Genomic DNA, 14,504 nt, shown 5'->3' on the forward strand with positions numbered 1-14,504 from the left:
ACTGAGGGCACTTAAAACGCAAGTGCCCACACATGAAAGCTTGTTAACTTGTACTAAGTGCCTTTTGTGTGTCAAAGTTATGCCACTTCAAGCAAGGGTTAACTCTGGGCCATGCTGCCTACCTTGTGTTAGGGTAACTTCAGTCTGTTCCACGCAGATAAAAAACAATTTCAGTCCTCCAGCATCCCAGGGTGCACCGCTCCCTGCTCTCCCCCTCCACCCACACACTCCCAGAGCAGGGCTAGTGATCTGGATCCTAGACCCCCCTGCTCACCAGCCCCTTAGTGGGAAGTCAAAGCTGTTGTTCACCGCACGAAGTAACTTTAACACCGCTTCACAGTCCATCGATTTAGTATGTGCAGCATGCAATTTCACCCTCAATAAAGTCACTTGACCAAAGCTACACAGTAGTAAATCTGCGACGGACAGGTACTAACCTCGGTCTTCCCACTGCCTGTTTCATAACATACCTGAAGACCATCCATCCTCCCTTAGGCAGAAGCAACAAGGCTATACAGCACAGGATCCGCACAGCCTCAACCCATGCCACGTTCACATATTGCATCGGCGTACCTGAATGAAGACGTACTCGTCCTGGACAACCAGCGAGCTGGTGTCGATGGAGCGCAAAAACGGCCCACTCCTGGTTGTCTCCGAGCACTCCTGGATCCGGCAGGTTATGTAGTGGGCATCTGCAAGAGGAGAAGGAATAGGCTCACATGAGAACCGCCTGCCAGGCTGAAGGAGGGCTCGGGTCTTAGCCCTGGCTGGCATGCAGCGTCTTCGCCAGCCTGGATGCGAGACTTAGCCGTGTGTTTCAGTTTCACGCTTCAGAGCTGAGGCTGAGCGCGGACTGAGCCGGGAGGGACCTCCATGGTTCGTTGGGACTACTGTATGTACCAGTTAGGGATTTAGCCTATTGCTGGTGATTGAAAAAGAACGAAGGAGACAGTCGCTCTACATGCCCTATTGCTTGCTACCGCAGGAGATAGACATTGGGCTTGACAGACCTTGCTCTGACTCAGTATGGCAGTTCACAAGCACTGCACGGGCATCTCTCCAGGGCTCTTGTCCCTGGATGCTTACTATAAATGCAAACAAGCAGACAAGTCTTATTAGGCTAAAAGAAGAGAAAATGATATCCCTCCAACCCGCAGAGATAGGTTTCCCCCCTTCTGTCCTGAGCGCTATGTGAACACATCTCCAACCTTCCCAACTTGCCGTGGGGAAATAAATTAGCTTTAAAATGCACGCTGAACATTTATTACAGCTAGCCTGCAGGGAAACAAGTGTGGCCCAGGTGTTATCCTACCACAGATGTCCCACTGCCTCTCATTCAGTCCAAGAAACCATGAGCTTTGGGACGAGAGCTGAGCTAAGCTGTGGTGTTACCACACAGGGACAAAGAAATCCAGAGGGAAGAAGACAATCAGAAACTAATCCAACCCATAAGCGAGGATGATGCTCTCCTGAGCACCGAAAGCTCAGACCAGGGTTTCAAAGCTGATGTGGAGGGCAAGGAGGAGTCGGGGAACTGATCTGGAGAAGACCATCCCACAATCTGATCATCAGCGCGCTAGGTACTTTCTGTCGCTTCAAAGCAATTCGCAAGTGTGGTGCCGTGCAACTCATTCACGGAAAGGACGTGGACTTCGCACTGGTGTCTTGGGTGGGAAAAGGGAGGCACAGCAAAAGGGCCATGCCCTGGCCAGCATCACTGGCAGGCACTTCTGGACCCCACCACCTCCCTTAACAGCAAGGCTCGGGATGTTAAGCTGTTCCCTGCCCTTTCATCCTGAGGATGCCGGGCGGACCCAAATCAATGGGATCTGGCCATTAGTATGCAGGTGTGGGCTGACCAGTGCAATGGGAAAACAAAAGAAAAAAAAAAGGAAAGAAGGAAGTCAAGGAATGATTAATGTTGTAGTGAACAACCCAGGCTACACGAACCGGTACTCTGCTCCCTTGACGGCATCCCTGATGCTCATATTTACCAGCTCACTTATCTTCTGAGGGGCAAGGTGGAGGGAGAAAGGAATAAGTGATCAAACAAGCAGCATTTTCATCTTGGAGGCAGGGACTTTATTCACAGGCCACGATCTAAATGCTTGATCAAGACAGTGGAAAATGCTGACACGTGGAGATGCGCAGGAAAGCACAACTTTGCTGATGCCGGCCTCTTGCTCTCCCGAGCACAGAGGTAGGGGAAAAAACAAACTAAGCACTTCATGGAGACATTGCTGGAAATGTCGCTGTCTGTACGCCCACCGTGACTCCCGTTGAGTTGGCTGCTTCTTTACCTACTGTACTGATCAGCTGCCTGTGTGATGGAGCGAGGTGGGGAAAATCATTAAAATTTCCACCCAGGGAGAAGAGAAGACCGAGGGGGATTGAAGAGCAGCCTTCAAGACCCTGCACGGGGGCTGCAAAGAGGACGGAGCTGAACTGTCTTCAGTGGTGGCAGACGACAGAACAAGGAGCAATGGGCTCAAGCTGCAGCAAGGGAAGTTGGGGTTAGATATCAGGAAAAACTCTCTCACAAGGAAGGTAACAAAGCACTGGACCTGGTACCAAAGAGGTTGTGGGGTCTCCATTATTAGAGATTTTTAAGACCCAGCTAGACAAAGCCCTGGCCGGTCCTATTTTGAGTAGGGGGTTGGACTAGATGTGACTTCCTGAGGTCCCTTCCCTAAGTTTTCTATGATTCTATGAGATTTTAATGTATGGTGACTATGCTTATTGCTTCTGAGGTGTGAATATACAGCATTTACCCTTGAACTACTTTTGGAGAAGCCCACTTTGCAGGGGGGAGGGGGGAGCAGAGCAGCCCTGGGAGGGAAGGCTGCAGGGAGGGAGGATTCGTCCCTTCCAAACACAGGTTTCTGCACTCCCTGGTTTCAAGAAAAATAGGGACTTTCTACGAATTGAGTTGAATAAGATGCAACGCGTTGTGTATGGCCACACAAGTTGTTGGATGGACCTTGCTGGCTTGAGCTCAATATGGTGAAAGAGAAACTGAGACAGCAGCCAAAGAGGCAGGTGAAATCTAGGCAGGGTCTTTCCACCTAGAAAAAATGTCTGCTGGCCTTAGGGTATGGACACACTTAACACTCAGCAGCCCCATTTAAATGCAGTCTAATTGTAAAGTGGACAGACCCACAGCCCCTTCAACTGGTTTAAAGCCACCTAGAATCATTCCAAAGTCTACCTGGAAAATCAGGTACTTTTCTGAACCAGTTCACAGTCCCCTGGCTCAGTATTACTGAGTAGACACCAAAGCATTCAGGGACATGGGTCTTGGCCACCACTGCCAGGGCAGCATGGCACCAAGGCCTTTCCTGCTCTGTCCTTGTAGGAGCTTTTGTCATGCTTTTAAATCTGACCCTAGCCCAAGTGCAGGGAGGCTGGATCTGATGATCTATAAGGTCCCTTCCAATCCCTAACATCTACGAAACTATGAAACACTGGGGCAAGGGCAAGAGAAAGGTTATGGAGTATTTTATGGCTTTGGTGTGCGAGGACCTCACGAATGCATGGGGCTGGGACCAAGGGCTGCGAGCTCCCTTCCATCCTACTTTCCTCTGCCATGACGTGCTTTTTCCCCCATTGTACTTGGAGCGCAAGGCCCTTCTGGAGTGGATAAAAACAACCTGCTATAAAACATAGGTCAGCTGATCATCTACGGATTGTCACCTTCCAGCATGCATGGCCTGACTCTCTGCAGACCCCTTCCCCACTGAACATGGGGAGAGCAGTGGGGGTGGGTCCGGGGTTGGCATTTTTTGGAGACCTGTTACCTGCAGCCCATGCACGGAGGACCTTGTTGCACGCTGTGAGCCGCACACATGTGGACTGGTGCTAGCGCTAACTCGAGTTTGGGGCAGTCACACATTCAAGCCAGCAGGGGCCTGGAGGACTGAAAGGTGAGAATCCCCCCGGCTCCTATTTTGGGCTTCCCCCCTACTCCCTGCCCCCAGGACCCCCCCTCTCCCCCTCCGCTTCCTTGTGGCTGCCTGCACTGTCTGTCCCAGGGGAGCAGGCAGGGAAGGGTTAACTTGCCTGCCTGCAGCAGCAACCAGGCAGGCTGTTTAACCCTTCCCTGCCTGCTCCCCCCGAGATGGACAGTGCTGGCAGCCACAAATAAGCCAGAGGCAAGAGGCAGTGAGTGGGAATTTGGGGTGCTGGGGAGGGCACAGAGAGACAGCGGGCCCAATTGGGCCAGTGGGGAAGGGAAAGGGAGTAGACAGGGTGTGTACACTAAGGTGTTGCCTAGGGTGGCTACACCGTAGTGTAACGTGAGCTGCCTAACGAGCACTTAAAATTAATTTCAGATGTTAATTTGTGGACAATCCAAGTATTAAAAGCTCCACTAGCCACCCCAAATTTACCATGTTACAAGGCCCGAACACAGCAGTTCGGCTATTCTTATCCCTACAAAAGGTAGGTGATTTGCTGCTGGTAGGTGACAAAACAGGAGGAGGAATAAAAACCTATCACAAATAAATGCAAATAAATCACAAGTGTTGACATGACAACCAGCTGTCTGCCTACTGGGAAATATGTCATTTTGAGTGTGTTACACCAGTAATCAAATGTATACAAAGAACAGTGCCTATTTAATATTCACTGGAAGGCATAAAATGGTGGGGGATGGGTGCTCTCTGCCTATTCTCCATTTGGTTCCTTATTTAGTTTTATGGATTTTATTTTATAAAATAAAGACTACAAAACAAAACTATCACCATCACCACCACTACCACCACAACATACATCTTCCAACCTGGATACAATAATGAGCTCAATCTTATCTTTCTTGCTGGTGTCCTTTCAGAAAATGAAAGATAATTTACTATAAGTGTAGGATTAAAAATGACTGGGTGTAACAAATAGCCACACCCAAGTGCAAGCTAAAGTGGTTCTGCCCACTGTACTGGAACCTAAAGCAGGTATTTCAAAACACGGCAGGATCTGACTGAAGTTAGACCCCAACTGGAAACCCAGGTCAGAACAGGCTCAGCCTATGGGAAAGTTTTGAATACAGGAATAACATCAGAAACATCACTGAGATGCCACAAGGCTCAATGCAGGCAAAGAGTTAGCTGCCTAAAATGGGAGTTAGGTGGAATCATAGAAAATGAGGGTTGGAGGGGACCTCAGGAGGTCCCATCTAGTCCAAACCCGTGTTCAAAGCAGGACCAGCCCCAACTGCATCATCCCAGACAAGACTTTGTCTAGTTGGATCTTAAACACTCCAAAGGTGAAGCCTCCAGCACCTCTCTGGGTAGCCTGTTCCAGTGCTTCACCACCCTCCTAGGGAGAAAGTTCTTCCTAATATCCAACCTCAACTTTCATAGTTTCATAGTTCACAGTTTGTAGGGTCGGAAGGGACCTGAGCTGATCATCAACTTCCCATTGCTCCTTGTTCTGTCATCTGTCCCCACTGAGAACCATTTAACTCAGGTAGTAGTTGAAGGCTGCTATTAAATCCCCCACTTAATTTTCTCTTCTCCAGACTAAATAAGTCCAGTTCCCTGAGCCTCTCCTCATCAGTCATGTGCCGTAGTCCCCTATTTTCATTGCCCACCACTGAACTCCCTCCAAGTTGTCCATATCTACAAAAGGCGACATCTAAGTAAAAAATAGATATCCCCTCAGCTGCCCCTTCACCTTGGAAACACCTAAGTTAATTAGGACTATACCTGTCTGACATCTAAGGTCCCACTGTGCCTCCACTCCAGCACAAAACCAGAACCACCTTAGGTAGAGCAGCTCAGCACCCATCTTCTGCTTACGCTTTACTAGGATCCAGAAATCAGGTGTTCCTGTCTCTAATTCCCCAGAGGGCCCTGATCCAGGAGGCATGCTTATAGAGCATGCTTAGCATTCACAAAATGCAGTGGTGGCCATTTTATTTTCAAATGAAACCTACAGACGTGTGGCTTCGCCCTGTTGTCATATGACAGCTGAGTGGTTCGAGCATTCAAGCAGGAAATGGGAGCCCTGGATGAGAAGGGTCAAATCCAATCTACTCACCCACAAGAAGAGCACCCCAATGACAAGGATCTCAGTCAGTCCAATTAGGTGGCACTCTCCACCTTTCCTATGTAAGCCAGGCAATTCTGTAGCCAAGAATGCGATATTCATTGCAAAAGAGGGGAAGCACAAGTGGAAGCATGACTCTGTAGCCCAGTGTTTTAGGTGCTCTACTGGGAGTGTAGGCAGACCAGGTTCTTTGGGTAGCTGTGACGTCTTTTATTAGACCAACTAAATTGGAAACATTGTTCTTTGCAAGCTTTCAGGTACAAACTCCCTTCTTCAGACATAGGAGGGTGTTTGTGCCCAACAGCTTGCAAAGAACAATGTTTCCAACTATTTAGTGAAAATTTAGTGAAACTTTTGTGAGAGTTGGTCTAATAAAAGCTACCACAATGTCCAATCACGTCTGCCTATGTCCTTAGACGAACATGGCTACAACCATCAACCCCAACTGGGAGTGTGAAACTCCTGTGTTCAAGTTCTTGCTCTAAGGACTACATGCATTTTACATGATGCAGCAATAGCTTACACATGATACAAGACCCACGGTTCTGGGGAAAAAAAGCATTTCCTGTAGCCCTGAGACACCCAAGTCTCAGCTCCAGACACACAAGGACTAGGACTTTTCCCTGTCCTCAGCATTTCTTGTTGAATAGCTCAAAGCAATTCCCTGCTCGGCAGGTTGCCTGTTTTGGATGCCATTCTTGAACGTGTAAGGGCATGTCTGTACTGTTAACTTATCATGCCAAACTGTGTTTCAGGACTGAGGAGGGGCTCAGTGAGTCCCATCTTTTGCCTAAAAGAATCCCTCTTCATGCCAACTCCATGAGACTAGAAGCTATCTATCGTCTCAGCCCTATGCAAAGCAAGGTTGATGCTTTCTGGGGTCGGGAACAAGGAAGGCAACTGATAGCCCCCTTCTCAGGAAGCAAGACAGACCTCAGGTTCACGGAAAGCTGAGTGGTTTAACAAGTGAAGGAAGGCAGCATGAATTGCTGAGCTTAAAAATAATTCAGTGTGCCCTGATACCGTCTGCGCCAGCTTCCAAAATGTGCCTCACATGCCCTCGTGCACCGGTTCTTGCCATATGCCCTGCCCATTTCATTGTCTACACCCTTATTTTACAAAACACCTGATGTCTTAAGCAAGATAATGAAAGAGAATGAAATAGGCTGGGGTATCATGAGAACTAATGAAGAAAGATGTGAAGCAGATTTGGGAAGCTGAGGTGGAGGATATCAGATCTTGAGACAGACCAATGCAACAATGGGAAGATAACTTAAAAACTGATCTGAGAGGGATAGGGACACCTGGATGCCCAACTTTGCTGGGGTCACCGGACCCCAACTGACTTCCTGCCCTTTGGGCAAGGGGTGGGACCAGATGATCTCACGAGGTCCCTTCCCCTAATGTCTACGAAATCTATGCAATCTATGAAACCTATGAAATCTAGGTGAAGATAAAAAAAAACTCTGGAAAGGAATTGTGCAAGATGAGATAAAAGGCTCTAGCTGAAACGGTTGCAGGGTCTTGAGACCTGTGAGACAAGAGAAGGAGAGTGTTCTCCCAGTGTTTCCTTGAGCTTGGTTGACAAATTCTGGTCGAACACCATTCCACATCCTGCTTAACCCTTGGTCCATTTGCTTTCATTTTTATTATCAATCTGGAAGAGAAGAACTCGTGCAGATCATACAACTGGTTCCTGACCTGCAAAACTTGGACCAGGCTCTGGACATTGCCAAGATGCTTGCACCTGGAGTTTGGATTTGGGCCCTTAATATTTAAAATTAAACGTGCATCTTCCATATATAAAACCCTGAAGGGACAGCTGCTTCACTGTCCTGTTGTCTTAGCCAATGTGGCACTGGTCCTTCTGACCCGAGGAGTACACAGACCCTCACATTCACGTGCGCAGGGCTGTCAGCAGCGATGCTGATAAAACCTGGCTCACAAACTGCATAGCTTGCAAAGGCCTGGAGCACCGAGAAAGGCTGTTCTCATGGGGCTTCCTGAGGTAGAAACCACAAACCTCAGGGGCTCTCCGGCCCAGTTTTGCAAAGCTAGTTGGACAGGGACGCAGGTGGTGTGCACCCAACGGGATTGCAAGCGCATTAATGATTTGCCTACGGTTAGTTGTGATGCGCAAGTCTTAGCAGGAATCAAGTCTGAACCTGAGATGTGGTTGGGCGAATTCATTGCCCAACAATGTATATTGTGATGTATATTGTGCAAAAATGAAACAGGAAAGCGAGGACGACTACACGTTTTTGGGGAAAGCTCAATATTTTGATGGATACAAAACCGCATATTCATTTTCCAACCACCCCTAAATGGAGGACCCAGCCGAACCATGATTTTTGGAGGGGTTTTTAAATGTGTGTCTGCTTCCTTCTATACTACTCCTTTCTCCGGCTGGTGGTGTGTGAAGCAATGTGGACATCTAGTGGCTTGGAGGGATTGCTACAGTCTTGCAAATCCTATTTTCACACCTCTCCTTAAAAATTCTCCTGAATTTCTCATATTGCATTCAGGACATGACTGTCTCTAAGGTGCTGCAATGCTATACAGCCCTTTCCACCTGAGGATCTCAAAGCACCTTGCAAATTAACATGCGTGCACAATGCACGCCCGATGACTGAAGGAGACAATGAAGTGCACAGAAGCAAGGCAACTTCCTGCAGTTCCCATGATGCAGCCTCTGCTCTAACAGGTAGAAATCACACAGAGGCTTTTGAAGGAAGCAGGGGACTTGTCTTTCTCTACTAGGTGCTAATGGCAGGTGGGCCCCTGAAGGGAGAAGCGAAACAGGCCAACCTGTCAACACACGGCATGCTGAAAAGGTCAGGCCTGGATGGCCTGTTAACATCAATCACCGGACATATTTGACATCCAGGTTCCTAATGACTCCTGCTCCTCTCTTGTAGAGTTAACAAAGGGAAGGGGAAGGGAGAGGATCAATCTCTTCGTTGTGAGGAGAATGGGAAATGAGAGAAAACATGGAGACCCTTGCAAAAAGCTCCTATCAGTAGCTCTAAGGAGCATCCTGCAAGTTTCTGGGGAGACCAATCCATCCTCACCGTCCTGAAAGTATGGCACGCCTATATGCAGCTTTGCTGACTTTCATTCATTGGCAGCCCCTCAGTCCAGGGCAGCAGAAGAGGTGCATTACACAGAGCCCTTCCCTTCACTGCATCATTAGTTATCCGGAGAGAATCATCCTGCCGTCCTCTCTGATTGGCAGAGCAGTCGGTGCTAAAAAGAGGTTTTGCAATAAATGCCGCCTTATGGATAGACAGACAATCAGGGAATTCAAACAGAATGAGCCCCAGGCCATAGCAGATTCAAGTGTAATGGGATCTACATCCAAAAGATGCCTCTTGCCCCTTAAAAATAATAAAGTCTGCTACCCCCATCCTACCCCTCAGGGGATGAATTCTCCACCTGCCACTTCACCATAACGGCCTTCTGCTTTCCTACGTTTCTCCTCTATTTCCAAAAGGGCATGGTCTTCTACTGCTGGGCAGGATTGCAGTGAGCTATTAAATACCTGCGATACTCCACCCTAGCGGCAGGTGCATTTCTGTGTTGTGCCTCCTGTATAAAACTCGTAAAAACTTTTGTGAGATCTCAAGGAGAGAAGAACGGCACAAAAAAAATTGGAGGAAAAGAAAGAAAGAACGCAACTTGTTTCTAATGCATCCTATCCAGTTGGTTAGGAATTAATTACTTAAGAATCCATTCTGCTCTGCAGACGGCCGGCTGCATTTCAGTCACAAGTTAAGTGCTTTTCTGGGTGCCAGCGTGATGCTTGCAGAGACGGGGAAGGAAGCACTCTCTCGGCCCATAAGGGGTAAGTCTACTGAGCTGGGGAGAAGGGCAGGAGGAAGTACAAATATACGGAGCTCCATTCCCCATGTGCAGAAGGAGTGGGGTGGTTGTAAGCCATTTGCAATAGGCTCTCCATTACAAAAAGGCTTTTCTGGCACATACTGGCTAGTTTGTGCCACTCTGATGGTGTCGATTAAACCTACATCCCGAGAGTGGTAAGCCTGACCCTATATTATTCATCCAACACATGTGGTATTGAACTAACTCAATAGAGACCTGAAACAGATTGCTCCCCCCAGTCGATTTATCCTGATCTCAGCTCTTCCCAGTTTCTTCACAGAACCCAGCCCTGCCACTGGTCCCCACCCCCATGGGTTTAACAGACGAGGATGCACTGAAAATAGAGGCCATCGACCCACATCTTCCCAATCAATTAAAATGTAAATTGGGAGGAAAAAATGAGGCATGCAAAATTCAGTTCCCACTTCACCGCTCACTCAGGGCCGATCTTATTAGCGCTGGGCTCAGGCACTCACGTCCATCAGCTGTCCGGGCTTCCATGTGCACCAAGTCAGGCTCCTTATCCAAACCCGCTACGGACCTGGGGAAGTGGAGAGAGAAGGGAACTAGTGAGATACAAGGCTGTGAGCACGGACAGCTGGACATGGATGTATCCACTGCTCTGCTTTGAGAGACCACTTTGGAATACGCATGGATTTAATAAATATATGAAGACATCATACAAACAGTGAGCACAACTCCACACCATCTACCCCTATTTTTCCACTGCAGTTAGCTGGAGTCAGGGGTACCCAGGGTAGCCTGGCCCAGGTCTGAGTATTTCCACAACAAAACCCTGTGTCCTCCCACACTTCTATTCTTGCACTCGCCCATGGGCATCCGAAGGGATTTCACTTATTCTTCAATACCTTCCCAAGCATTTGTGTTGGAACTTGCCTCGGGAAGCTGTAGCAAGGGCACTGAAGGACTATCAGCATTACGATGATCTTGCCTGCATCTCCGCTGCAAAGGGAGCTCCTTCCAGCTGTGGCGGGGATTGAACTCCTCTCCCCAGCTGTGCAAGGAAGCCTGGCCTCCACGCACAAACACACATGTGCTTACGGCAGTCAGGGCAAAAGTGCATGTAAAATCACAGTACAGCAAACACAGATGCCACAGTGAGGGTGTGAGCTGGTCCCCAAAGAGCTGGGCTGTCCTCCCACATATTAAAAGACTGTCCAGGAGATTGCATGTCTTATTATTTCCTTGACTTCCTTTGAAGCATGAGAACTGCCAGACACCAGACTACTGGAGCGTGACGTCTGATCATTCATTTCACGCAGGGTTGGGACCAAATTGAAACACAAGAGATGAGTCCTCCTATCATCCTAGGTGTCAGAAAGCCCAGTGTTCAGGGGCTAAGCCTCTCTCTGATGCAGAAGGGACCAGTGTGATCATAGCATCTGATGAAGTAGCCTGTAGTCCTGAAAGCTCATGCCTGTCTGAATGAGTTAGTCTCAAAGGTGCTGCCCTGCTCTGCCTACTGCCCTTTCAATAAATATTGATCCAACTGGCTGCAGGAATCATTGGCTGAACCCATCCAACACCTTGCAGCTGAAGTATAGTACATAAATACACTGGGACAGTGAAAGATGCCCTACAGTGTCCAGCCCATGAAACCTACCTACCTACCTACCTGGATACAGCCCAGTGTGTTTCTAGGCCATTACCTCACTATAATTATCTGACGTTGCTCTGTCCAGCAGAGGTGGGAGAACCCAGGACCCCATTTATGGAGGAGATGTGCTGCAAGAAAATTGCCAGATTTTATATGAAAAGATGGGCTGGACAAGCTGAATTTAAACTTGGCCTAACCAAACTGTCTGAAGTTGTCCAGATCAGTGCTTGATGTAGTGTGTGGTGCCCAACAATTACTCTTCACCCAACAATCACTGAGGCTTTCATAGTTTCATAGTTAGTAGGGTCGGAAGGGACCTGAGCAGATCATCTAGTCTGACCCCCTGCCATGGCAGGAAAGGGTACTGGGGTCAAACGACCCCAGCAAGGTTTTCATCTAACCTCCTCTTAAACACCCCCAGGGTAGGAGCAAGCACCACTTCTCTTGGGAGTTGGTTCCAGATCCTAGCCGCCCTGACCGTGAAGTCGCTCCCCAGATTAAACATACTGTTCTTTACCGATGGTCAATATTGTATTGCATGATGTTTGCCAGCTTGCAGCTGGCCCCTGGGGTACCAGCACAACTACTCTTCCCCAACCAGCTCCTGTACCCAGCTCCAGGGCCAATTACGGTCACAGTCCCTGCAGTCTGCCTTCAGAGGGAAGAGTCAGCTTTCTATTTGAGCCAACTGGAGACAAGAGCATTTAGAAAGACATCCTACCTGACCTCAGCAGACCTCTTAAGGCACACTTCAGTCCAACAGCCCCAGCGACCTGGACTTCATTCATTAGATCGAGTTCAACTCTGAACCAAATCATAGTGAAGTCCACAGACTTCACAGTGAAGTCTATGGACCAAATCATAGTGAAGTCCATAGACTTTACATACATTGACCATAGGGTCTTTGAATGAGATTCAACAGTAACAGCCAAATGTGTATGTGAGGTCTCTACTGAAGGGGAAAACCACATTCTCTCTTCTGGCTTTTCCAATGACGTCACAGCCCAAAAGACAAGGTCACATTCTAGTTCCTGCTGTCACATTGATGATGGCTTACGTGCATCTTAGGGGTGCTATGGAAGCAGATCAGTGCTGCTACTGAGTGAAGTGCATACTCTAGGCACTATAATTACTATTAAGTACTCTGATTGCCAAAAGCACGTGCACCCAGCAGCTGTGACACGTGCCTTTGATTCTGTCTCTGCTCGTGGAAGTGCCACCATCTTGGCTGATGCTAGGTATTGGACTAGGAATCTCTGGTTGGCTGAAGGAAGGCATAAGTCATTACAGTTTCAGCTAAACAGCTAATCACTGCAGCTCTAAGAGACTCAAAGGGGAGTACATTGGTCTACTAATATTACCCATTGATCAGTCAACAATAATGCTGATTCTGAGTGGCCTAAAAAAGTAAGCACTACACTAAGACTCAGGAGACTTGGGTTAGAGTCTCGGCTTTCAATTCACTCTAAAGAGTGGGTCAACAGAGAAAGATGAAGCACTGGGACAGATTCCCTAGACAGGTTGTGGAGTCTCCATCGCTGGAAGTGTCTAAGACTAATGCTTGTCCAAGATGGTTCAAACAGGGACGATCCTGTCTTGAACGTGAGGTTCAGCTAGATGGCCTCCCAAAGGCCCTTCCAGCCCTGCGCCTCTGCCAGCTCCACAGCTGATATAATACACTTGCCTGACCCGGGACGGGACACTTCCCCACTCTGTGCCTCAGTTTCCTCATCTACACAATGAAAACAATACCAATGGTCTCCACTGTAAGTGCTCTAAAAATCGGTAATGAAAAGAAGTAGGCATTATTTGCGTCCTTCAATAAATGTGGCCAGGTGATAACCTACAAACCACAACCAAAGTTTGGAGCATTTTATACTCACTATCCCGACTTCTCCTAATTAAAAACCTAAGCGCTTAAAGTCAAGATGTGCATGCACATTGCTATTTTATATCCTGAAAACATGTTGCAAAGCAGATTACAAAGATAGCCTTCCTTCTGGCACAGGGGGAGTCAAGCCTGGAACAGAATTATTATTATTAGTGCTCTACCTGATAAGAATCGCTGGTAGATGAACATTTAGTCCTAGCAGTGGCTGGCAGGGGGAAAAAAAAAATCCATAGATGTCCGTGTGATTTATGGAGCAGCTTCTTCAGAGTTAACCAAGGGGTTAGATTAAAAAGGGAGGACGGCAAAAATCAGTTTCTAATTTGGTGCAAGCTGAATTTGATACAGTAGATTGTAAATAATAGATTCCCTCTGAGCCAACCAGAGCTCATGATTCCCTAATGCTCTAAAACACTTATCACAATCCTGTGCCGCTCCAATCCCCATGGCATCAACAGTTAGGAGATTCAAAAAAAAATTTTACAAATAAAAGCAAACAACATGTGGCTATGAAAGCACATTTCTGTAGATCTCATAAAAAAGTAAAGCATTTGAGCTGGATATGGAACAACCAAATAACCCAAATGATCTCAGGCTTGGACTAATGATAGTCCAAGACGCAGAAGCAATGATGACAACGCCGAGTTGCAATCACTGAAACCTTCATTGTTTATCAACAAGAACATTGAGGTCAAAGTCAGGTCTGTTCCCAGAATAAAAAAATAGTGTGGGTTTAATTTCTACCCAACTGATTTCATCTCACTTTGATGGAAGCCAAACCCATACTATTTTTTGACTTGTTCTTCAACCACTGGATCCAATTTCAGTGCGATGACTGGAAGAGGAAGGTATTATTCACGGTGAGTATGGATATTTCATAGATTTCATAGACATCAGGGCTGGAAGGGACCTCGGAAGATCTTTGAGTCCAGCCCCCTGCCCCAGGGGCAGGAAGTCAGCTGGGGTCATAGGATCCCAGCAAGATAAATATCCAAATGTTTATTAGACTAGCCTTATGCAATCATGTGGTTCGGCACAGTAGCCCAATCATTGAGCAGAAGGGCAAAGGTACAC

General features: G+C 47.6%; 1 protein-coding gene across 1 annotated transcript in view; it reads right to left on the bottom strand.

The window, feature by feature from the left end:
* SORCS3 (sortilin related VPS10 domain containing receptor 3) overlaps positions 1 to 14,504 on the bottom strand; it is a 305,193-nt gene that overhangs the window by 106,089 nt on the left and 184,600 nt on the right. Inside the window, exons 6-7 of the mRNA XM_019555481.1 lie at positions 10,401 to 10,465; positions 574 to 692 (exon numbers count right to left, since the gene is read on the bottom strand). Of these exons, the coding sequence (XP_019411026.1) occupies positions 574 to 692; positions 10,401 to 10,465 (184 nt within the window). The remainder of the gene's footprint in view (positions 1 to 573; positions 693 to 10,400; positions 10,466 to 14,504) is intronic.

The sequence above is a fragment of the Crocodylus porosus genome, unplaced genomic scaffold (genome assembly GCF_001723895.1).
Source record: "Crocodylus porosus isolate Cpor-Errol unplaced genomic scaffold, CroPor_comp1, whole genome shotgun sequence".
NCBI lineage: Eukaryota > Metazoa > Chordata > Crocodylia > Crocodylidae > Crocodylus > Crocodylus porosus.